The sequence below is a fragment of the Ascaphus truei genome, chromosome 2, assembly GCF_040206685.1.
Source record: "Ascaphus truei isolate aAscTru1 chromosome 2, aAscTru1.hap1, whole genome shotgun sequence".
NCBI classification, from domain to species: domain Eukaryota; kingdom Metazoa; phylum Chordata; class Amphibia; order Anura; family Ascaphidae; genus Ascaphus; species Ascaphus truei.
This window is the reverse complement of record NC_134484.1, coordinates 485,297,453-485,322,974: the sequence shown is the minus strand read 5'-3', so window position 1 is coordinate 485,322,974 and position 25,522 is coordinate 485,297,453. Positions and strand designations below refer to the sequence as shown.

General features: G+C 45.2%; 1 protein-coding gene across 1 annotated transcript in view; it reads left to right on the top strand.

Annotated features, from left to right (window-relative positions):
* The window catches only part of LOC142488055 (uncharacterized), a 54,307-nt gene extending 35,656 nt beyond the window's left edge, over nucleotides 1-18,651 (top strand). Inside the window, exons 2-5 of the mRNA XM_075588423.1 lie at nucleotides 318-533; nucleotides 820-933; nucleotides 1,290-1,403; nucleotides 14,067-18,651. Coding sequence (XP_075444538.1) covers nucleotides 515-533; nucleotides 820-933; nucleotides 1,290-1,403; nucleotides 14,067-15,817 — 1,998 coding nt within the window. The 5' untranslated portion in view covers nucleotides 318-514 and the 3' untranslated portion in view covers nucleotides 15,818-18,651. The remainder of the gene's footprint in view (nucleotides 1-317; nucleotides 534-819; nucleotides 934-1,289; nucleotides 1,404-14,066) is intronic.
* The last annotated feature ends 6,871 nt before the right edge of the window (nucleotides 18,652-25,522 follow it).

The following is a 25,522-nucleotide window of genomic DNA, read 5'->3' as shown; positions in this document are numbered from 1 at the left end:
GGGGGCGACAAGCAGAGGGGGACCTGGCTACATCTTCATACTGTGGAACTGTGCAGTATGTTACTATGTTACACTATGAGAACTTTACTGTTTTTTTGGCTGCTAATCTCCGACTCACTTTATACTTTTCTAGATGGTTTTGTTGTGACACAATCCTGAGCCATTAAAGTTTTGCAGTGTTTGAAATGAAGTTCCTGTTTGCGAATGGGCCATATGTGTTTTTTGGTGCCCCTGTCTTCTCCGACTCCTTTGGGGTTAATGATTTAGGTTTGAAAAAGCTGATACTAAATGCTGTATATTTGTCCTGCACCTCCCAGAGGACCACTGCCCACTGCCAGCACCTCCAGGGGACCACTGCCAGCACCTCCAGAGCAGCACTGCCCACTGCCAGCACCTCCAGAGCAGTACTGCCCACTGCCAGCACCTCCAGAGCAGCACTACCCACTGCCAGCACCTCCCAGAGCAGCACTGTCCACTGCCAGCACCTCCCAGAGCAGCGCTGCCCACTGCCAGCATGGATCCACGCAAGTTAAGTGAGTAGAGGAGATAATTTAGTGTCTTTGGAATATGCATGGGGGGGATATCTGATTATTTGGCAGTTATGCGCATCAAACACCCAAACTAATCTTATTTTCTTATAGCACCACCAGCAGGTAAGAAGATTATATATCTTCACCTCTGTCATGTTCTGCCAGAAGGGCTAGTAATACATTTTTTTACAAGAGGTATTATATTATACCAATATCAGAGGAGGTGAAATCACAAGAAGCGCTGCCACTCCCAGCTTTACATGATGGGTTTCCCTTATCTTATTGCCAGGTTTCCCAGTGATTGTACCGGAGAGGTTAGAGATTAAGACAGAGAAAGAAGAACCGAACACAGAGGAACATCTGACCCCAATAAAGGAAGAAATAGATGCATTTCCTGTTTGTGGTAAGTACCCTTACATCCTCACTTGTCTTTATTCAGTATGTTTCAAAATGGACTGAAATGTGTACAATATTTTGGTAAATAATATTAAAGCGTGCATACAATTATAAGATACCTGTTCTAATGAAAAAAATGATTTATCTAAGGTTATATTGAGGATATTATTGTTATTGAGGTTTGAACATTGGTAGCTCAAATGTTTTCAGCACTTGTGGGGTAAAAACTTCTTCAGCACTCAATGGGTTAATAACAAAGTAAAATCAATCACTTCACCCCTCCCCCATAGGAATCAGTATAGAGTACAAGAAGCGCCCCCACTCCCAGCTTTACATGATGGGTTTCCCTTTTCTTATTGCCAGGTTTCCCAGTGATTGTGCTGGAGAGTTTAGAGATTAAGTCAGAGAAGGAAGATCCGAACATTGAGGAACATCTGACCCCAATAAAGAGTGAAACTGTTCCATTTCCTGTGTCTGGTGAGTACCTTTTCCCCTTTGTCTGCACAAAGGGATGTTATCTTGTTACAAGACACAGGGTCACATTTAGTGAATATTCATGGTTAATTGCCTCTCATAGGAAGTCCCCAGGCCTGCTGGGTGTTCTGGGACAAGCCACATGCAGCAGAGTTAGAAGTGCAATATGGCTCTCAAACGCGTATAAAGGTTGGAAATGCAGAGTTATGGGCGTCTGACCATCAAAGCAAATTCAAGGGACCCTTCCCTAACTAACCTTGTTCCCCAGCTTAAACAATACCCTCTCATTAAGGGTCACTAGATATACAATAATATCCAGTATTTAGACATAGCTTAACTAACAGATGGGGGACAGTGTCCCAAGAGTCCAGGCAATTCTTCCGGACAGTGAAAGTGATGTATACTATATGTCTACAGTACCCTAAACCTAGACAACCACATAAGATTTACCTATTAAGGCTAGTGGAAGTCTATCAAGAGTGGTTATGAAAGGACATGATATGTGACATTATTGATTTTGGCTGATGTGGATAATGGAGGTCTAGGCTTCTTTGGGAAGGAAAACAAGATTCTAAAGGATACAAAGTGTATGTTTAACTCGTGGACATTCCCTGTGAGCATTGCTAGGGGAGTATTTAACCCCTTACTCTTCGTCTCCTCATTATCTATTTCACTTCGCACTTTTCTTTTAGATTCCATCACATTTTTATTGACTCATAATTATTCTTTATTTGAGTCACAGTTTTACTTGCAGACACGGGGAACGGCTATGGGTACCTCCTTTGCCCCGTCGTATGCTAATCTTTTTATGGGTCTCTGGGAATCCACATTTCTTTTTGGTGATTCTAATCCTTTTCGGCATCATATTATTTTTTTACAAGCGTTATACACTGTATTGATGACCTGATTATGATTTGGGAAGGGGATTCACATTCACTGCACACTTTCATTAATACACTTAATTCCAATATGTTGAATCTTAACTTTACTTATGAACCCCATATTAATCACATTAATTATTTAGATATCACTTTATTGACGTTACAGGAGAAATACAGACTGACTTTTATAGGAAACAAAATTCCAGAAATACCTTTCTTAAAGCGGATAGCAATCACCCCAGGTCACTCATCCGTGGTATACCCAAGGAGCAATTCCTCCGCCTAAGGTGGCTTTTTCACCAACAGGCCACCGAATTGGCAAACAGATTTTCTGTCAGGGGCTACAGAACAGGGGATACAGAGGAGATACAGAGGAGGCTCACATGAATGCCAAACTCTGTACTCATGCTGAGTTACTGTCTTATGGTTCAACTGGTTCTAGGCAGGGGGTTTAAATCAAGGAGAGACCGGGGCACTCCCGAAGGGTCCAATCCGCTGTTTATTACACGGCATAGATCAAATCCGCTCAATCATCCAGAAACATTGGGAAGTGCTCACCTTGGAGGAAGACCTTAGTGCCAATTGAACCAGGACCAAAAATTGCATTTAGAAAGGCTAAATCCTTGGCAAACTATCTTTCGCCTAGTTTATTTACCTCCAAGTCAGACAGTGTTCATGAATCAAATTTAATACACTTTTTTTTTTTAAATATGGTAAATGTTGTATTTGTTGCTATGCCAATCCTATAAAATCTATTGATATTGTATACAGTAAGAAAAGACACACAATTCTAGTTTTTATTCATTGTAATATTGTGATTTATTACTTAACCTGCGGTTCTGGTCGAGGATTTGTTGGGCGGACAATCGGACCAGTGAAGGTCAGAATTATGGAGCACATTCGTTCTATTAAAAAAACTAGATCAGATGCTCCCAGATTCCAAACATTTTACAAATTGTACATTGGGAAACTTGTCCACCTTTCATTTTTCAGCGATTGAATCTATACCTGTACCTACACGAGTGGATTGAATCTATACCTGTCCCTACACGAGGGGATTGAATCTATACCTGTCCCTACACGAGGGGATTGAATCTATACCTGTCCCTACACGAGGGGATTGAATCTATACCTGTTCCTTCACAAGGGGGTTGAATCTATACCTGTCCCTACACGAGGGGATTGAATCTATACCTGTTCCTACATGAGGGGGTTGAATCTATACCTGTCCCTACACGAGGGGATTGAATCTATACCTGTTCCTAGACGAGGGAGTTGAATCTATACCTGTCCCTACACGAGGGGATTGAATCTATACCTGTCCCTACACGAGGGGATTGAATCTATACCTGTTCCTACACAAGGGGGTTGAATCTATACCTGTCCCTACACGAGGGGATTGAATCTATACCTGTTCCTACATGAGGGGGTTGAATCTATACCTGTCCCTACACGAGGGGATTGAATCTATACCTGTTCCTAGACGAGGGAGTTGAATCTATACCTGTCCCTACACGAGGGGATTGAATCTATACCTGTCACTGCACGAGGGGGTGATAGAATTAAACAGCTTAATCAGCGTGAGATGTTTTGGATCCACTCACTTATAATACTCTATCCCCTTTTGGTGATTAATACAGAATGGGACCTAAAACATTTTCTCTAAACTATATTATTCCTTTGCCCATTCTCAGGTTATATAATATTGTGTGTGTTTCATATACATTTGTTTCTATCATTGAGATACATATGTGTATCTCTAGTCACATTTGATGAGTAGTATTGTATCCTTAATATGGCAATTTTCTCAGTGTGATTTATTTATTTACATCTTATTCATTATGTACAGTTAAGTCCGAAAATAATTGGACACTGACACAATTTTCATAATTTTGGCTCTGTACGCCACCACAATGGATTTTAAAATGAAACAACCGAGATGCAATAGAAGTACAGACTTTCAACTTTAATTCAAGGGGTTGAGCAAAAATATTGTATGAAACGTTTAGGATTTGCAACCATTTTCATACACAGTCCCCTTATTTCAGGGGCTCAAATGTAATTGGACAAATTAACACAATCATAAATAAAATGTTCATTTTTAATACTTTGTTGAGAATCTTATGCATGCAATGACTGCTTGAAGTCTGGAACGCATAGACATCACCAAACGCTTGGTTTCCTCCTTTGAGATGCTTTGCCAGGCCTTTACTGCAGCTGTCTTCAGTTGTTGTTTGTTCGTGGGTCTTTCTGCCTTAAGTTTTGTCTTCAGCAAGTGAAATGCATGCTCGATCGGGTTGAGATCAGGTGATTGACTCGGTCATTGCAGAATATTCCACTTCTTTGCCTTAAAAAACTCCTGGGTTGCTTTCGCAGTATGTTTTGGGTCATTGTCCATCTGTAAAATGAAGCGCCGTCCAATCAACTTTGCTGAATTTGGCTGAATCTGAGCAGACAATATATCCCTATACACTTCAGAATTCATCTGGCTGCTTCTGTCTTCTGTCACATCATCAATAAACACTAGTGACCCAGTGCCATTGTAAGCCATGCATGCCCATGCCATCACACTGCCCCCACCGTGTTTTACAGATGATGTGGTATGCTTCGGATCATGAGCCATTCCAAGCCTTCTCCATACTTTTTTCTTCCCATCATTCTGGTACAGGTTGATCTTAGTTTCATCTGTCCAAAGAATGCTGTTCCAGAACTGGGCTGGCTTTTTGAGATATTTGTTGGTAAAGTCTAATCTGGCCTTTCTATTCTTGAGACTTATGAATGGTTTGCACCTTGTGGTGAACCCTCTGTATTTGATCTCGTGAAGTCTTCTCTTTATGGTAGACTTGGATAATGATATGCCTAGCTCCTGGAGAGTGTTCTTCACATGGCTGGATGTTGTGAAGGGGTTTTTCTTTACCATGGAAAGGATCCTACGATCATCCCCCACTGTTGTCTTCCGTGGACATCCAGGCCTTTTTGTGTTGTAGATCTCACCAGTGCGTTCTTTTTTTTTTTTTTTTTTTTTTCTCAGAATGTACCAAACTGTTGATTTGGCCACTCCTAATATTCCTGCTATCTCTCTGATGGATTTTTTTTTTTTTTGCAGCCTAAGGATGCCCTGTTTCACTTGCATTGAGAGCTCCTTTGACCGCATGTTGTGGGTTCACAGCAACAGCTTCCAAATGCGAATGCCACACCTGGAATCAACTCCAGACCTTTTACCTGCTTAATTGATGATGAAATAACGAAGGAATAGCCCACACCTGTCCATGAAACAGCTTTTGAGTCAATTGTCCAATTACTTTTGTTCCCTTGAAAAAGAGGGGCCTACATATTAAAGAGATGTAATTCCTAAACCCTTCCTCCAATTTGGATGTGAATACCCTCAAATTAAAGCTCATATACTACACTTTAAGCCCATATTCATTATTTAACTGTAACTTGAATTTATTTTCGTACACAGCCGAAATAATAAAACTTGTATCAGTGTCCAATTATTTCCGGACCTAACTGTATATTCCCTTTATCAAGATTCAAATTTTTCTTTGCCTTGGTAGTTGAATTTACATTTATTATATGTATATTATTACATGATTATATTATTTTGTGTTGCAGTTAATTTAAATAATTTTATTCTCCACATCTTATCCATTTTTAAATTTGATGCTTTTTCATTTAATTTTTATTGTCCTTATGAATCTATTTAAGTTTATTGTTATTATATTCTATACTGTGTCCTTTTGCTGGATTTCTCCCCCACAGTTATACTGCCTTCTTTCCGTGGTTACATTTTCCCCGGACTGTTTTATTTTCATGGGACTTTTTTACCTGGGATACAGGTAGGCAGTGTTTCTGGCGGGGAGTGCCTATAAAGTGACACTCTTTAGACTCAGGAAACCACTCTGTGATAAAGCGCCCATGGCAAGAAATGCGTTAGAGGTTTCTCTTTTTTTTTTAACGTATATATTTTTTTATTTTTTCAGAAAACATAGTAACATATAAGGGGGGGAAGGGAGTGGGGGGGAGGGGGGTACAGAAAATAAAAGGGTTATGGGGTGGGGGGGGGGTAGGGCAGTGGGGTAGCATCCATCACTGGCTTCATGCAAGAAGCAAACATTCTATGATACTTGTCACATCCTATGCTAGGTCTAGTTCTACCTAACCTTTAGTAGTTATTACTGGTTTCCTTACTATCTTATGGTTCCTATTGGGTTCTTCCATATGTAGGTCTCCCAGGGGTCCCATATTGTCAGGAAGGAGTTGTGTCTGTCGTGTATTAGGCTTGTAAGTCTCTCCATCGTCATTATGTAGTTTATTTTGTGCAGTACCTCATTGATCGGGGGTGGGTCGTTCTTTTTCCAATGTCTTGCTATTAGGTTTTTGGCTGCGGAGAGGATCTGCGTTATCAAGAAATCTATTTTTCTCTCAAGTCCGTCTGTCGGTTTTAATAAGAGCACTGTTTCTATGTCCCATGTTAGCTCTACCCCTGTTGCTTCTTCTATTAGGCGTCTAACTCTTCCCCAGAATAGAATAATTTTGGGGCAGGTCCACCATATATGTTTAAATGTGCCTATTTGGCCGCAGTTGCGCCAGCACATGGGGGAGGTTAGCGGGAGAAAGGAATGGAGGCGGGCTGGTGTGTAATACCATCTGTGTAGGACTTTCAGGTTGGTTTCCCTGATTAGGGAGCATCGGGAAGCTTTAGCTGTCCTTTCGTGGATTTCTGCCCAGTCCTCTTCCTCCAGGGGGTTTCCTATGTCGTGTTCCCAGTCTAGAATGTTTTTGCTTGTTTGGTCGTCATATTGTTTTAAAAGTACCTGATAGAGTTGGGCAATCGTTCCTTTATTGTAGTGACCTCTTTGGTATAGGCTCTCAAAGTTGGTGAGTGGCCTATTCCAAGTGTCGCTTGGTTGGATTGAGGAAACATAGTGGGCCAGTTGTATGTATTGGTATATTTGTGTGGTTGGGATGTTATATTCCTCTCTTATTCCCATGAATGATTTAACTTTCCCTCCCCGTTGCATGTCTCCTAACCTAGAGAGCCCTTTCTCATCCCATTGCTTAAAAATATTTGAGTTGTGAGCTGGTGTAAATTCGGGATTGGCTCCAATGGGTGTTAGAGGTGAGGGGATGGAGGAGATTTGCCTGTGTTTGCAGTTCTTATCCCAGATGTCTAGAGAGTGCAGTAAAACTGGGTGGGCTCTATAGGCTGTTTGTCTGTTCCCCTTTTTTACCCATAGAAGAGACGCTAACTCCTTTGTCCCTGCTTCCACTCTCTCTATATCCACCCACGGCTTTTTCCCTGGGGCTGCGGACCAATAGATTAGCGGACTTAGTCTAGCCGCTTCATAGTACTTTGTTAAGTCTGGTTGGCCTAGGCCTCCTCTTGCCTGGGAGAGAGCCATCAGTTTTTTCTTTATCCTAGGTTTTCTGCCGTTCCATATAAATTTGGTTATCTCTTTTTCCAAATCTCTTATTACATAGGTTGGAACCGTAACGGGGAGCACTTGGAATAGATAAAGTATTCTAGGTAGTAGGTTCATTTTCACTGATATTATTTTACCCGTCCACGATATCTGGTATCTTGACCAAGATTCCAGGTCTTTTTTCAAGTTTTTGATAAGATACGGGTAGTTTGCTCTGTACATTTCATCGTATGTTCTCGTTATATATATTCCTAGATATCTCATCTTATCTGGCATCCATTTTATTGGGAATTTTTTCTTTAGTGCGCTTTCTAGTTCTGGAGGTATGTGCAGGCCTATAGCCTCTGATTTTGTGTTGTTCACTTTGAAGTTTGAGAGTGTGCCAAATTCGTCTAGTGTGTCAAATAGGTTTTTTAATGAAGTATCTGGGTTAGTCAGGGAGAGTAAAGTGTCGTCCGCAAATAGCGACACTTTATATATGTTGTTTCCTATTGGGACCCCCTCTATCCCTTGGTTCTCTCGTATTCTTGAGGCTAATACCTCTATGCACAGAGCGAATAGCATTGGGGAGAGTGGACACCCTTGCCTGGTACCGTTTGAAACTGCGAATGGTTCTGATGTGTAGCCTGAGGTGCGAACTGTGGCTATTGGGTTGGAATATAGCGCCTTTATGCCTTTAATAAAGTTTCCATGTAGGCCCATCTCTCTGAATACCCGAAACATAAAGGGCCAGGCTACCCGGTCAAAAGCTTTCTCAGCATCTAACCCTAGAATCAGGGTAGGGCGTTGGTTTTTGTTACAGTTGTGGATAATGTTGATTACTCTCCTGATGTTATCAGAGGCCTGCCGTTCTGGGGTAAACCCCACTTGATCGGGGTGTACCAAAGAATTTAATACTCTGTTCAACCTGGTTGCTAAGATTTTGGCGAATAGTTTTATGTCTGTGTTTATCAGAGAGATGGGTCTATAACTGGAGCATAACGTCGGGTCCTTTCCTTCCTTTGGTATTACAATGATAGAGGCCTTTAGGGACTCTTTTGGTGGTGCTTCTCCGTCTAGGATCTTATTGAACCAGCGGATCAGATATGGCTTCAACGTGTGTTCGAATTTCTTGTAATAGAAATTAGTAAACCCGTCTGGGCCCGGGGCTTTGGAGTTCTTGAGGGATTTAATGGCTGCGGTGACCTCCTCTGCTGTTATCGGGGTTCCTAGTTGGGCTGATTCTGACTCGTCTAGTTTGGACAATTTTGTGTTTTTTATATATTCGTCTAACTTTGCTTCAAGCCTCTTATTAGCTTTGTTGGGGTTTGTCAAGTTGTATAAGTTACTATAGTACTGGACAAACTCTTTATTGATTTCAACCGGATTGAGTGTTAGGCTATCTTGTTTGGTTTTTATGCTATATATATTGAGGTTTGCTGTTTTATTGCGGAGTTTTGCCGCCAATTGCCTGTCTGCCTTATTGCTTTTTTCATAAAAGATCTGGTTTGTCCACCTCATTGCTTTTTCAGTATCTTCAATCAATATATTTTTAAGTTCCAATCTATCCTTATCTATCGCTGCTCTAACTTTGTCCGTTGGGCTTTGTTGGTAGGTCTCCTCGTTTTCTCTAATACTATTGTTTAGTTTATTTATCTTTTTGTTTCTCTCCTTTTTCCTATGGGAGGCAATACTAATTATCTTGCCTCTGAGCGTAGCTTTATGCGCCGCCCATAGTGTACAGTCGCTGATTTGCCCGTTGTCATTTATTGCGAAATAGTCCTGTATAGCCTTTTCTATAGCTTTTTTAGTGTCCGGTAATCTGAGCAGTAGATCGTTCATTCGCCATTGTGGTGTGCCCGTCGGTCTTTGGTGTAGGTCTCTTATGATTAGTGTAACTGGGGCGTGGTCTGACCATGTTATATTATCTATTTCTGCCTTTGTTATCCGCTCCGTCAGTTCACTAGATACAAATATATAATCAATGCGAGTGTATTGTTTATGCGGGGGTGAGTAGAAAGTAAACCCTTTGGTTATGGGGTTCATTAGCCTCCATGCGTCGACTAGCCCACCCAGTCTTATGCTTTGTTTTAGAGCGGTTGAGCTGTTCCGTCTCCAGTTTTGCTCTTTGCCCTTGTGTTTCGCCTGATCTTTATTGCAGTCTATAACGGTGTTAAGATCCCCTCCAATTATTAAGTAACCCTTCTTATATTGGCTTATCGTCTCGAAAGCCTCATTAATATAGCTCTCTTGATCTGTGTTGGGGGCATATAGGCTAACAAGTGTTAGTTCTGTCGCGCCTAATTTACCGGATACAATTAACAGTCGCCCGGTCTTGTCCCTCTTTATTTTTTCTACTACAAAGGGGATACTAGTTCTAATCAGGATGGCTACTCCCGCTTTTTTGTCTGTTGCTGGTGAGTGGTAAATTTGGTTATAATTTTTGTCTTTTAACCTAATCGTGTCTGCTCTGTTCAGGTGTGTTTCTTGAATCATGTGTATGTCGCTTTGTCTGTTTTTGAGGTCTCTGAACAATAGTCTCCTTTTCATGGGAGAGTTCAGCCCTCTGACATTCTGCGTTGTTATTTTTAGTACTTTAGCCATATGTTGGTTTAAAATTTCGTGCTCGGGTGTTTGCTAGGAGGAGCTTGTTGTTAGGGGGTGTCCTGTGGGGTTTTTTCGGATTGCGGGACCGTATCTCAGCTATTGTTTTGGTTGTGCCAAGTTGTGTGCATTTAGATGTACTCCAGTGTGGATGAACTGGGGAGAGCATTGGGGGGGAACAAAAATAACCTTGGGGAATTTTAACGTGGAATGGGGTTGTGCCCTCTGGTGCTTTGGGCCTTTGACTCTGCGTTTGGGGTATCTGGGACATGCAGGGTCAAGAAAAGAGGGGGTAGGTGTGTGTGGGGTGCAATGTGGTACTTGCAGTCTGGAGAGTATGGTTTGTAGTCTGTAAACTGTAGTCAGCTCCGCTTGGAATTCCGGCGACTAGTCGTGTCGTTGAACAACCTTCTTTTCTGCTATGGCTGACTGGAACTAAAACACAGATGTGGTGGGGGGGAAATACAACAATCAAACTTCTGGGTCAAACGTGTTAAACAGTTTTAAACACAGTAAATAGAACAAAAAAAAAAAAAAAGAGTAGAAATTCCTTTCTCTCCCTTTTCCTTCAACTATCTGAGCTAGATCAAATCTATAGAGGCTTAATAATGGCTTAAACCTTGTGCTCTCAGTTATCTAGTTGTACTGTGTTTTTTCCTTTTTCTTTCCCTTTTCCCTTCCCTTCTATAAAACCTTTTTCCCTCCCTCCTCCCGCTCCCGTTAGTTCGTGTCTTTGTATTTGGAACAGCATGCAGTTTCGGGGCTGGGGGTTACAGTTGAGGTAGGAATGTCTCTCTTGTACTCTCGTAGTTTTGTCGTGTTCTGGTTGATGAGCCTCAGCTCTTGGGGCTTGATGGGTTATCCTGGGTTAGTTGTCACCCTGGACCACCTTTCACGCCTTGGTCGTGGAAAAGTTTTCCCTGTATCCCTTCGTAGTTCTTCCGGGATCTCCAGTCCTAGCGCTGCGATGAATTCTGGGCCTTCCTCTGGGGTTCGTAGGGTGGCCTGTTTGCCTTTGTTGGTGGCTTGGAGACGGAAGGGAAAGCCCCATCTATACCTGACGTCTCTGCTTCTCAGGTAGCCTGTGATTTTCTTGAGTTCTCGCCTTTTGGCCATGGTTATTGGCGAGAGGTCCGGGAAAATTTGCAGTTCCGTGTCCTCAAAGGAGATTCTATCTAGGTTTCTGACTTTGGTATAGATTTCCTCTTTGGTAGAGAAGTAATGGAACCTTGTGATTACGTCTCTGGGCCCTCTGTTTTCAAATTCTCTCGGCCTGTAGATTCTATGGGCTCGGTCGAGTTCCAGCTTTGCTTCGGCGATTTCTGGGAGTATGCTCCTAAAAAGTCTGTTTAGGTATGGCTTGATTTCCTCGTTAAGGACTGTCTCCGGGATGTTGCGAATTCTAAGATTGTTCCTTCGCGACCTGTTCTCTGCCTCTTCCTGGGCGTCTTGAAGGCGGGAGATCTGTTTCTTCATTTGGGTTATGTCCTCATCTGTCGCCGCTTGTCCTTCGGTAACTGTCTCCATGGCCTCCTCCAGTCCTGTCGTCCGCTCCTCTACCTCTACAATCTTGGTGTGTAGGCTCTTCATTGCGGTTTGTAACTCCTCGTGAAACGCCTGTTTAATTTCTTTAACCCAGGTTTTTAGTTCTTTCCTGATATCTGGGTGCCTATCTGCTTCTGACCCTGAGTCCGAGTCTGAGCGATCTTGGGCTTGTGCGGCTTTCTCTTTGCCAGTTGGCGTGGGCGCCACGTTTCTTCTGGAGAAGAACGTGGAAGATTCTGGCTTCCCTATCTTTTTAGGGGGGGCCATGCCGTCTGTGTTCAACTATGGGGTGTAGAGAGCAATCAGGTCCGGGTCTTCCTTTTCTATATTGGTTGCTGGTTTATCTTGGATATGGGGAGCTGAGGGAGATTCTTGTCTGTTTTTCTAGGCTCGCAGCTATCTCACATGTGCACCCCCACACTTGGGCATTCAGTTAGTCCATGGGACTAGTTGCTTGGTTCTCTGTTTCGCCTCCTTGGGTGGAGGGGGGGAAGGGAAGGGGGGGGGGGCGCGGGTGCGCATTCACTCCGCTCTATGTTTGTTGTTCGTCTTTTCCTCTGTGCGAAGCTTGGGGGATTGACTTTCTCCTAGGTAGGTAGGTGGGTATGTATTGGGGTTGAGTCGGATTGGGGAGAGGGTGTGTTTGAGTAGTTTTTACTAGGCTGTTTTCCACTTTTCAGCCTCTGAGTTTATTTGTGTGTGCTTGTACCTTTAATTCAGGTCAGCGGCGGCCATTTTGGATCCGGCTGGGACACTGCTGCGTTTCAGGCTGGAACGCATGGTTCCTCTCCACCTCCCCGGAGCTCCCCCCTCTCCTCTCCGCTCCCACTTTCTCTGTTACAACAGGGATGGGGGGTAAGGGGTTAACGGCCGTCACCCCCGGCTTAGCGCCACTGCAGGAGGGCTCTGACTCCAAGATGGTCGTTTCCCGCCTTCTCCTGGCAGCGAGGCCCCCCCTGATCCGTCCTGATCTGTGTCACCCCCGTGTACCTCTACCTCGGTGAGCCGCGGTCCTCGCCTCTTCGGCACCGGTTTGTGTCTCTTCCTCCGCCACTCGGTGCTCCGCTTTAGCCTTTGGGTAAGCTCTGGTTCAGGCACATGCGGCGGCCATCTTGTGCCCTCGGCTGGGGTGTGTAAGGGAGGCCCGCGCTTCCAGTATCTGCGGGTGTACTTGGGGTCCCGATTCTTCGTGAGCCTCCCGATCTGGGTGCCAGCGGGTGGTGGTTTAGCTTCAGGGAACGTTATGAGCCGTCCCTGGGTGGTTTTGACTGACTTTGGCTGGAGTTATGTGCTTTATTCTCTCTGCTTAGACGGAGCTAGCCTTCCTTGCGACTTGCTCACTCTGCGTCCAAGCCACGCCCCGAGGTTTCTCTTTTAACTTAGGCTGTGTCTCAATAACCCTTTTATTTTTTCTACTTTTGCCTCCAGTTCTTCTTTTCTGCTGTGCTCCTTTTTTTTTTTTGTTTTGAATGTGGGAGAAGAAGGAAAGAGAGGAGTCAAATATTACACCAAGGCCACGTGCTTGGGAAATTATATGAATAGTATTTTTGACTGACAAAATATTACACAAAATGGAGCAGTTTAGTTTGTGGGTCTTATGGCAGAAGATTACATGGGCAGTGTAGTCACTGCATCACTTAGATTGTAAACTCTCCAGGGCAGGGATTTTCGTTCCTATTGTCTAATTTCGTTTGTTGCACTTATTGTATTATAATTCCCTGTACTGTATTGTTTCTGCTGTAAAGCGCTGAGTACACTGTGGGCCTTATATAAATAAAGACATACATACATGGGCATCTACAGTATCTTTACACTATAGGTTGCTGTCTGGTTTAGTTGATATTATTAACGCACTAATATGATAGACCACGAGTTCCATAACTTTACTTCTCATGGACATTTTCTATGTTAATTATTTGGAGGATGTACATGTATCCTTAAATAATGAATACAGTAATAAATACAAGTTATATATGTATCAATGATTTCACAGTTAGAGCTGCTACAAATATATTTCAGGCCTCCGGGAACCACCACAGTCATTAGGGGTCACTGGATGTCCATGTGCCAAAATGTGCCACAATTTTAAAACCCTGGGTGAAGAGAATATTTTGTTAATTAAGTATTGGTGAAATAAATTCTTCAGTGTTTTGGATTTGTAATTTGCGTTCAGTAATTTGATTTACAGATTGAAAACATTTGTTCTGTCTTTTTTTGTTTACTTCTGTTAGAGAACGGCCTGAATGAGGAACAGAACTTGAGCCCTGATGCATCCAGAAGCTGTCTGACTACTCGCCCAGAAGTGCCAAAAAACAATGATTCCTGCCACATTTTGGACACATACAAGGAACCAGTGCCACATGATGGTGAATTTACGGAGCTTGTACAGCACACAGCAGAGCCGGACTCTAAATATGGGTCCAGCAAAAGGTATGCGAGAGATTTACGAAGCAGCCGTGGTGCTCAGCCTTTTCTCTGTTGTCAGTGTGGCAAAAGCTTCTCACTGGACAGGGACCTGCTCGCACACCTTTGTGACCCCGCTTGGGAGCAACCCTTTATATGTACAGATGGTGGGAGCAGTTTCTCACTGAAGGGGAAACTTCTTTCACACCAGATGATTCAGACATCAGTGACTCCTTTTTCTTGTACAGTGTGTGGGAAACAGTTAAGTACTAAGTGGACCCTCCGCAATCATCAGAGGGTTCATACAGGGGAGAAACCATTCACATGTACAGAGTGTGGTAAAAGCTTTTCTATAAAGACAGATCTCCTCATCCATGAGTGGATTCATACAGGGGAGAAACCATTCACATGTACAGAATGTGGGAAACAATTCAGTACTAAGAAAAGCCTCCTCAGTCACCAGATGACTCATACAGGAGAAAAACCATTCACATGTACAGAATGTGGGAAACAATTCAGTACTAAGAAAAGCCTCCTCAGTCACCAGATGACTCATACAGGAGAAAAACCATTCACATGTACAGAGTGTGGGAAACAATTCACAATTAAGAACTGTCTCCTCAGACACCAGAGGATTCATACAGGAGAGAAACCATTCACATGTGCAGTGTGTAGTAAAAGCTTTTCTCAAAAGAGAAATCTCCGCAATCATGAGCAGATTCATACAGGGGAGAAACCATTCACATGTACAGAGTGTGGGAAACAATTCACAATTAAGAGCTGTCTCCTCAGACACCAGAGGATTCATACAGGAGAGAAACCATTCACATGTGCAGAGTGTGGGAAACAATTCAATACTAAGACCCACTTCCTTGATCACCAGATGACTCATACAGGGGAGAAACCATTCACATGTACAGTGTGTAGTAAAAGCTTTTCTTTAAAGGCGGGGCTCCTCATCCATGAGCGGATTCATACAGGGGAGAAACCATTCACATGTACAGAGTGTGGGAAACAATTCACAATTAAGAGCCGTCTCCTCAGACACCAGAGGATTCATACAGGAGAGAAACCATTCACATGTGCAGAGTGTGGGAAACAATTCAATACTAAGACCCACTTCCTTCGTCACCAGATGACTCATACAGGGGAGAAACCATTCACATGTACAGTGTGTAGTAAAAGCTTTTCTTTAAAGGCGGGGCTCCTCATCCATGAGCGGATTCATACAGGGGAGAAACCATTCACATGTACAGAGTGTGGGAAACAATTCACAATTAAGAGCCGTCTCCTCAGACACCAGAGGATTCATACAGGAGAGAAACCATTCACATGTGCAGTGTGTAGTAAAAGCTTTTCTCAGAAGAGAGATCTCCGCAATCATGAGCGGATTCATACAGGGGAGAAACCATTCACATGTACAGAGTGTGGGAAACAATTCACAGTTAGGAGCAGTCTCCTCATACACCAGAGGACTCATACAGGAGAAAAACCATTCACATGTACAGAGTGTGGGAAACAATTCAGTATTAAGAGAAAACTCCTCAGACACGAGAGGATTCATACAGGAGAGAAATGATTCACATCTACAGAGTGTGGGAAACCATTCTGTATTAACCCTTTCCAGTCTAATGTCGGAATATATCCACCAAAATATTTTGCCACTTGCGGTCCAATGTCGGATCAGGAGGAGGAGGGAGGAAGGTGTGGAGCGAGGCGCCGGCTGCAGCACAAGTCCCCTGCATTGCACTTCTCTCAGCAGCCACACTGATTCCTCCCACCGCCCCCCCCCCAGCCCTGCACCTATCCGCCCCACAGCCCCGCACCAATCCCCACAGGCAGACAAAGCAGCTGACAGCGGAGGTAGGGGGGGGCTGTGCGTGTGTGCGTGTGCTGTGAGTCTCCTGCATTCCCCTTCAGCAGCCGCACTGATCCCTCCTCCCCCGCCCCCCCCCCAGTCCTGCACCGATCACCCCCCCAGCCCTGCACCGATCCACCCCACCCCCCCAGCCCCATACCAATTCCCACAGGCAGACAAAGCAGCTGACATCGGGGGGGGGGGGCTGTGTGTGTGCTGTGAGTCCCCTGCATTCCTTTTCTCCCAGCACTGACATCAGAGGTGGGGGGGAGGGGCTGGCTGTGTGTGCTGTGAGTCCCCTTCTCCCAGCAGCCGCACTGATTCCTCTCCTCCCTCCCCCCCCGAATCCTGCACCGAACCGCACAGGCAGACAAAGCAGCTGACATCTGGGGTAGGGTGTAGGGGGGCAGTGTGTGTGGTGTGTGTGTGCTGTGAGTCCCCTGCATTCCCCTTCTCCGAGCAGCTGCACTGATCCCTCCCCTCCTCCACCCCCCAGCCCTGCACCCAGCTCCAGCAGACAAAAGCAGCTGATATCGGAGGTATGCAGAAAGATTGCGCGCGCGCGCAAAGATAAGATCTTTAGAGCATTAAGAGCGTGCGAGCAGTAAGAGTGCACTGTGAGAGCGCGCGCGCAGTGAGTGTGTGCGTGCGCGCAGTAAAAAAAAAGCTGTATGTGTTTTTTTCTGGAAAATAAATTAGACTTGCTGGCGCGCTTAGTGAAAATTAATTGGACCGCAGAGGGTTAAGAACAACCTCCTCTTACACCAGAGGATACTTACAGGGGAGAAACCATTCACATGTACAGAGTGTGGGCAAAGCTTTTCTCAAATAAGCCACCTCCTCACCCACCACAGAATTCATACACGGGAGAAACCATTTCCATGTACATAGTGGGGGGAAAGCTTTTCACAGAGGATCAGCCTCATTACACACATGAGGATTCATGCATGAGATAAAATATGTGATTGTTCAAAGTAGGGTTGGGCAATATACCAGTAGCATAGTAATACTGCAGTAATAAAAATGGACGGTAACGCAATACTTGCCATTACTTCTTACCATGGCATTCCTATCAGCAGCTGCAGAGTGGGTGTGGGTCTGGCAGAGAGGCGTGGGGATGGGGACTGAGTGTGGGTCTGGTAGAGACAGTGGCGTGGGAGCGGGTCTGGGAACTCCTTGACTTTCACATGCTGCAGCTATAAGGAATCCTCCTGCTGGTAATCTCACCCCTCCATATTAATAACTTCCCCTCTGCCATGTCTCTTACCCCTTCCACCATGACTCAACCCCTTTCTCTCCTCCCCCGTATTTCTCTCGGCTCTCACCCGTGCCTCTTTACCACATCCTTTCCCATGCCCATTAACCCTCGCCTCCCCATGCCCTATTAATGTGTACAGGAGAAGGGGGGGTCGAGGGGGTAATTATAAACTTTCTTACCGTGCACCCCAAAACTGGAACAACCTCTTGTGTTAAAATGTTACAACAAAAAAATGTAGTTATCAAATGAGTTTATTCAGTGTACACAGGAGAAAGCTTCTATAGAAAAGCTCTCTAACAGTTAATATGGTGTGACATATATTTATACCCTAAAAACTAAAACATACGCCCCTTTATGAAGTCGCTTGTGCGTCATAAAAATAACGTAATTGTATAATAAAGAAACAAAATGAATATATGTAAATCAGCAAAAAGGATTACATCAGCTTCAGTAACCTTTCCTCCACATTATTATTGATACTTTGTTTCAGAGTTACAATGTGAGAAACTGTGCTTATCTCAGACTCTAGCTAATTCTACCAAGGTTTCTCATTATTGCCTGGACTTTTCTCTACCACCCCACACTCCCACATACTCCTTCCTCATCACCTCATCATTTGCAGCTGACAAAGGATACAAACAATCTACTGAGAGCCCAACAACCACTCTGCTTTCTCACGTTCACACAGACAAGTTTCACAGAAATCAGCACATAACACATGGAAGACAAATACAGACTGAATGACATACAAAACTTATAGCAAACAAGACAAAAATGGCCGACAAGGATAGTCTGCCAAAATGGCTGCTGAGATTTCAGTGCTGTTTACGTTAGACCCCCTTAATGTCAAATTTCTCAACATTCTCAGTCGCATCCACCACCAGTTTAAGTTCTTTCGAAACTAAGGCTGTCTCACATTTTAATCTGGTCTGTAACTGTTACATACGCCTATAATATATATTATCTTTAACTGTGCATGCAATGTCTTGAATATAATGTATACCCTGTTCACTTATGTAACCATGTATTATTTGTCATCTTAACTCTATGCCCAGGACATATGTGAAAACGAGAGGTAACTCTCAATGTATTACTTCCTGGTAAAACATTTTTATAAATAAATAAAAATAACATGGTGAAGAAAGGGGCTTTAGTGTAGCTGTAGTTAAGGTTACATTTTTATGGAAACATTTGTTATTCTGAAAATATACTAAAATGTATTTGCTTTTTTACATTTAATTAAGAATGAAATGCATTTGTATAAGAAATGTGTCACAATAAATGACCTTGAACATTTTGAGGATTTTTGCTTTTTTGCTTTCTATTGGGTGTTAATATATTGCTGAATATGGGTGAAAAGTATTTTTGTTATTGTATAACCTTAGTTCAGGGTGTTGGAAACAATTCAGTACAAAGTGTGACCTCCTGTCACACCCAAGTATTTACATGGGAGAAACCATTTGCTTGTTCAGTTTGGGAAACAATTCAGTGTTAAGGGTCATCTCTTCAGAAACCAACAAATTCATGCAGGGAGGGGGTTGGCCCGGTAATAAAGGGGTTACACCCCAGTTGGCCATGCCCCACCACCGTGTGAGAGGCGAGGGGTTAAATGTAACAGTGATTACATGTGTTTTTATTACCCTGCCTCAATGCAAAATGTGTTCTCTTTTCTGGTTGTATGTATTGTCCTAATTATCTTTGTTTGTACCCCTACAGCGTATGCACCAAACACATACACTGGGATCAGGTGAGGAGGGAAAGGGTTAATGGTGGTTGTGTATTTATGACCCTTTGTTCCTATTCCCGCCTTTTCACCCTCCATTTGCAACCGGTTCCATAGGTCGCCATTGAAGCTCCATAGGAATCTATGGAGATTTCACCGTTTTGGGCCCAATACCTGAGAAGACCAGCAGCTGGCGCCCGAGAGGAGGAGCGGAACTTCTCTATTGAAATGAATGGCGTAATGCAGCCCTGCACAACACGCGGCCCGCCTGCACTCACTGTGCGGCCCGCGGCGGCTTTCTGCTCTTCCCCTCCCGAGTCTGCTCTCCCGCCCCCCCGTGAGCCCGCTGTCACCCTCCCACGCAAGCCTGCTCTCCCCCACCCCGCGAGCCCTCTCTCCCCCTCGCAGGGTAGCAGCGCGCTCTAGTATTGAGGCACTTCCAGCCTGCTGCTTGCTCTAGCAAGTGCACTCCTGCGTGCGTGCACTCCTGCCTCCTCCACCGCAAGGTAAGGAAGGGAAGGGGGGGAGGGGCGAGATGATGTGATTTGAAGTGAAGGGGGGTGATTGGAGGTGCAGGGGAGGTTCCTTGGAGGGTGATTGGAGGTGCAAGGGGGGAGAGTGATGTGAGGTGCAAGGGGGGAGAGTGATGTGAGGTGCAGGGGGGAGAAGGAAGTGAGGTGCAGGGGGTGTGTGGTGTGCAGGGGGGTATCGTGTGTTTGATGTGGAGGGGGAGTATTATGTGTGTGGGGGAGGGGGAGAGATGGGGGTATGAGGGAGAGATGGGGAGTATCGCAAAGGTTGATAGTGAGGGGTTCTGGGGGAGATATGATGATGATGGTGATGATTTTACCCGTGCGGCCCAAATTTTTTTTACTTGGAGCAGTTTGGCCTTTCTCGCTTTACAAGTTGTGCAGGCCTGCCGTAATGTCTTTCAATGGGGATTCCTCGATTCCGCTCTCCAAGGACGAGTTGGCTGCCAGCGAAACTGCAAACTCCGAAAGCGGATACAATTTCAATGAAAGAGCATTTGATCACTAAAGTGTCGTGGGAACTTGGTCACGGCCAAGTTCAAACCTATTAAAATTGTAACTCCGGTCCTAGGGCATGTAGTGGTCTAATTCTTTTTGCTGCTAGCTCAGGGGAAACCCCTTACTCGACCCCAACAGGGTCCGATGGTCAATGGCCACGGGAAAGCGTCGCACCCACGATGAGGGCCACGCGATTGACCACAATGGCGGAGGAAAGCCGCGAGGCGGTGAAAACAAAGTGAAAAACTGCATAAACTAGGAACCCATATCTCCGGTTCGGTAAGAACTAGAGGGCTGGGACTTGGCCACCCTGCAGTCACCGCTCTGGCATGATTGCATGGCAATTCCCGACCCTCTCCGATCAACCAAACGGATTATGGTGAATTGTTTAAATTGTGTTTCTGCCATGGACTCCAATGGCGGAGAAATGCAACCTGTGCAACATGCGTTTTTTTTTTTAACTTTCATTTTATTGGGTTTTAAGTATATAGCATACATTCATATAATAAGTACCGTAAAAAAAACAATTATGGACATACAACATCTAAACAGACATGGGAAGGGAATGACAATAAGGTGAGGAATTGGGGGGGGAGGGGTTTGGGGGAGGTGTCACCGAGGCTCTCCTAACGTGCAGATGATCTGAGATCGCTCCTTGCTTTAACTCCGTAGCCCTGGGTAAGGAGGGTGCTGCCCACTTCAGCGTCCCCGTGGGGGGGGGGGGGGTCCACTATCGTCCCCTAGTTCTTCCGTCTCCGACCCTCACCGCCCATCAGAGTGTTAAGGTCCCTTCAATCGAGGGTATCTACTGCTCAGATGTGGGCATCCGAATTATGTATCTTAGGCCTGGGTGCACCCCGGATCCCAATAATGACACAGAGTCACGTATTAGTTTCCTCAGACAAGTAGTCAAGACAAGACTGCCGAGTTTTTGGATTACAATCTATTTATATCAAAGTAGGCTAACACTAGCCAATCACGATGGGGGCGGGGGTCTTGTCGGCTGATGCAAGTTTCACAGAAATGCCGTGTGTCCTTGCTTTCTGAAGTTATGTTTCGTTTTCTCTGTAATCAGTCGGCTTTAGGTCACTTTGCTACTTCCTTATTGCGTGGGCGAGAGTCTGTGCCAGCGGAATTCCACAGTCACCTCGGATAGAAAACAGTATTAGTAAAAAAGCACAGCAAACAGATAAATATGGAGACGAGTGGTTTCTATAAAGCATAGAGATATGATCTCCATATTTTATCCTTCACAAGAGGAGAACTCACCTGATCCTGTCAGAGCCAGACAGTGGCATTGCTCGCCCCCTGGATATCCGTCTGTGCCACCCAGGGCAGCCAGACCTTTTGGAAATTTGGGCCAGTGTCGTTAACCAAACTCGTCAACTTTTCCATCTGGCAAACAAACCAAATCCTGTTCCAAATTTTTCCTATTGATGGAATTGCACTCTGATTCCACAATGCTGCGGTCTCGCACCTCATAGCTGCTGCAAAATGTGCAATTAATTTGCTCCCCGATCTTGACACTTCTTTTGTAGGTTTGCTTAACAGAAACAGCCATGGGTCTAGCTGAATTGGGAGGCCCAAGATCCTCTGCAACCAATCTCTAATTTGACTCAAAACGGGTATGATTTGTGGGAAGGACCCCGCTCTGCCTGGGATAAATTTAGCCAATATAACTGGGGTGAGATACCACCTCATCATTACTTTATATGAGTTCTCCTTTAAAGTCGTGCAGATCGAGCTACTGGCAGCTGCCTTAAAGATTTCCGTCCAGTCCTCGTCTTCTAGTGGCCCTGTCAGATCTGTCTCCCACTGAGTCATGAATCTGGGTCTACGTGTACCGTCCCTGTTGGCTCCGACCACATCTCTGTACAAAGCAGAAATCAGTCCCGTGTGTTTGTGCCCCGCACACAGAGCTTTTCAAAATTAGTTAGCGGTGGGTGAGTTTAGCAAGGAGGCCAGCGGCTCCTTTAAATCCGTTAATCAAGATTTTGGGTTCCATATTAAGTCTCTGAGCTCCAGCGGGGCGCACAACTCCCTCTCCAGCGACACTCACCTTCTCGGCTCTGGGTCCCCATGCCATTGTGTAATTTGGCATACTTGCGCCACTTTATAATAAGACAACAAGCACGGCACCGCCAAGCCCCCAGCTTCTCTAGGTCTTTGCATGATTTTTGCTTTTACCCGTGGTCTTTTGTTTATCCAGGCTGGCTCGCTCACCAGGGTGTTGCTCCCCTCATATGTCTACAAGTCCCCCTCTCCTCAACCCTTCCAGCAGAGCTAAAGCTCCCGCCCGTCTGTCTCTGTTGCATTGGGGATCTGTCTATCCGAGGGTCCATAACCTTGTTGAAATCCCCCGCTAAAATTAGATTACCCTCTGCCCAACGCTGGAACGTTAGGAAAAACAAGTTGAAGAACTGGGGATCATTCTCGCAGGGAGCGTATCCACATGCTAAAGTCACTGCACTGCTGCAACAGCCCCACTAGAATAAGGTTTCTAACCCTGTGTCTCGCTTCACCTTTTCTGCCTGAAAAGGGACTTTGTTATTAAGTAAGATAGCAACCCCTTTCTTCTTTTCTTTGGCTGAGGCGAGGTAGGATGGCAACCCCTTTCTTCTTTTCTTTGGCTGAGGCGAGGTAGAACTACCTATAGTTTTTGTCTACAAAACCCGGGCTATTACTTGAGTGAAAGTGTGTCTCTTGGAGGAAGAGGATATCCGCACTTCTCCACTTGAACTCCGCGAAGGCAACTTTACGCTTCTGCGGGCATTTAAACCCTTTAACATTTTGGGAAATGCACCTCAATGCCATGTGTCTGTGTGTAGTGGGCCTCTGTGTGAGCTATATAGACATCTCCTACCCGGACTTTGTGGCCATACGTGTTACCAGGACCATCTGTGCCGTCTCCATGTTGCCTCTGCGCCTCCTCTGTGGGACTCTGGAGTGTGGAACGGGATGCACATAGGCAGATGACAAGGAAAACAAACAATTTTGACACGTACACAATAAACCATTTTGGTCTCCACAGATCTAAGGTTTGATGCCCAGGTACACCGCCCCTGCCCTGGACCCTAATCTCCAGTCCAGCCCCTTGGGCCCTCTTGTTGCCCACGAATTCCCGGGTCTTTGGCTGTGAGGCCGCCCTCGAGCAGCAGTGAGAGTGACTATGGGCGGGCACTGCTGGCGCACCACTTCGCGCCCAAACGACCACCGGCATGCTTCTCCTTCGCGTCATCTCTCCTTCCTCCTGGATTGTGTGCCTCGCCGCCATCTTGGTGAATATTGTCTGCTGCCATTATTCTGACCCTGTTGGATCCTCCAAGCCCCACTGTGCCCCTATCGGCCAGCAGGAGAGTGGAACTATTGCTGCAGCATCCCTTTCGTCTCCTCCATCTCTCAACATGGTTATAACTGGTTTTCAACTTTTTACATCGGCGTATGGATGCTGTCTCTTTAAGGCTTAATTGACTCTCGGGCCCCCGTCTTCTCCTTCCTCTGCACGGCCGGCGTGCTCACTTTCTCCCACTCTGCTGGCCGGGGAGGACATGCTTCTGGAACCTCTGGGTAAGTTATTTTTTCAGATAGTCCCAGCTTCTTCAGGAATGTTGTCCCCTCTGAGAGGTGTCTGAGAGCCCGAGTCCGGCCATTTCTCACCCCCACTAGTGCAAACGGAAAGGCCCATCTGTACCTTATGTCTTTAACCCTAAGCAGTTTTGTAACAGGCTAAAGGGCTCTCCATCTTGCCAGGGTTATTGGGGAGATGTCTTGGAAAATGGCCATGTTTACTCCCTCAAAAGCTACCAGTGGGGTTGCTCTGGTTATTTTGCAGATCTCCTCCTTAGTTCTATAATGTTGGAGACGGAGGATTACGACGCGTGGGGGGTTATTGGGCAGCGGCCAGGCCCACAGTGCTCGATGGCACCGGTCCATGACCAGCTCTGCCTCAGATTTGGCCGGCATTATGGAGTTCATCCATCGGCTGATCATTTCCTCCGGGTCCTGGATTTCTTCTGGGATCCCCCTTATGCGCAAATTCTTGCGCCGGTCCCGGTTCTCACTGTCCTCATGCCTTTCTTCCAGCTCGGCTACTTTTCTTCCAAGCGCTCCGATCCTGGTGCTGGTCTCCCACTGGCACTTTGTGTTTGCCTCCATTTTTTCTTCAAGTTCATTAGTGCGGGTGCCAATGCTCAGGATGTCCTTCCGTAGGTTTTCCACCTCCCCCTAAAGAAGGTCTTGAGGTCTGCAAGGAGTTGGGCTATATCTCTTTTGATTGTCCCCCATTGCTCCGATGCAGCCGCCTCCATCTCCGACACGGCGTCAGTGTCTGAAACCGCCATATTCTCCTCCTCCCGTGCCTTACTTGCCCCTGAAAAGTACGAATGGACATCCACCTTTTGTTTATTCTTTTGCCTAGTTGTCGCCATCTCTATTTGTACTGTAAGCCTTGCTGGCCTGCTGGCTATAATTTATTTGCAGCTAAGTTTGATTTTTATCTGTTTTTTTTGCTGATTTTGCCGGCGGGTAGCAGAGCATTCAGATTATGCCTCCATCTCCGCTCCCGTCGCGCATGCGCCTTGCAACATGCAGTTTTAAAGTCCATTATTGTATCTCCGGTCTGGTGGGTCTCATCGAGCTGAAAATTGGCCACCATGTAGAGTCCCTTCCGACATGAACGTCTGAAAATTTGTAGCCCGCTCGGCCCAACCGAACAGGATATTTTAATATATATGTATTATTGTGAGTTTACTGTATGTTATGCCTAGTATAAAACCCGCGAACGCTACTGGCCCATACAGTATGTTAATGGTTAGGGGGTGACAGTATGTCTACACCAAGTCCCCTGATCAAAGGCTTCCCTGCTCTGATTAAGTATTCTAGGGCGGAGAAGAGCAGGACGTGGGTACTTGTAATAAGTGCCACACTTCACACCTCTGGACAGAGTTTCCCGGCCCAGACCCCCAAAAGGTAGACTTTAAGTCGCCAGTTTATTAGAGTGGGGTGCTGAAAATGGGTCTCGGGCCAGAGTGATGTGCGCATATGCCAGCTACCTGGGGGCAGGTACCAAAGTACTTCCCACGTTAGCTGGCAAAAAGTAATTGGGCCCAGGTAATTCTCAACCAATACCTGAGACCCAATGTTAGGGTATAGGGCTTAAATCCCATATAAACAAGTGTAAATTCTATGCCCAGTGTTCTTCGTGATTACATCTGAATGATACCTGATGCCTGATGAATTGCTAATCTGAATCCTGATTACTTAATTGTCCCCTTCCACGTAAGTGTATATATTCTGTTTGTTATTTGTCCAATCCTGTGTGTTCAACTTATTTCTAATTAATAAACTTTCTTTATCATATCCTAGTCGTATTCAATTCAACCCAGTTATTTGGCGTATATTATAACCCTGTACATCTA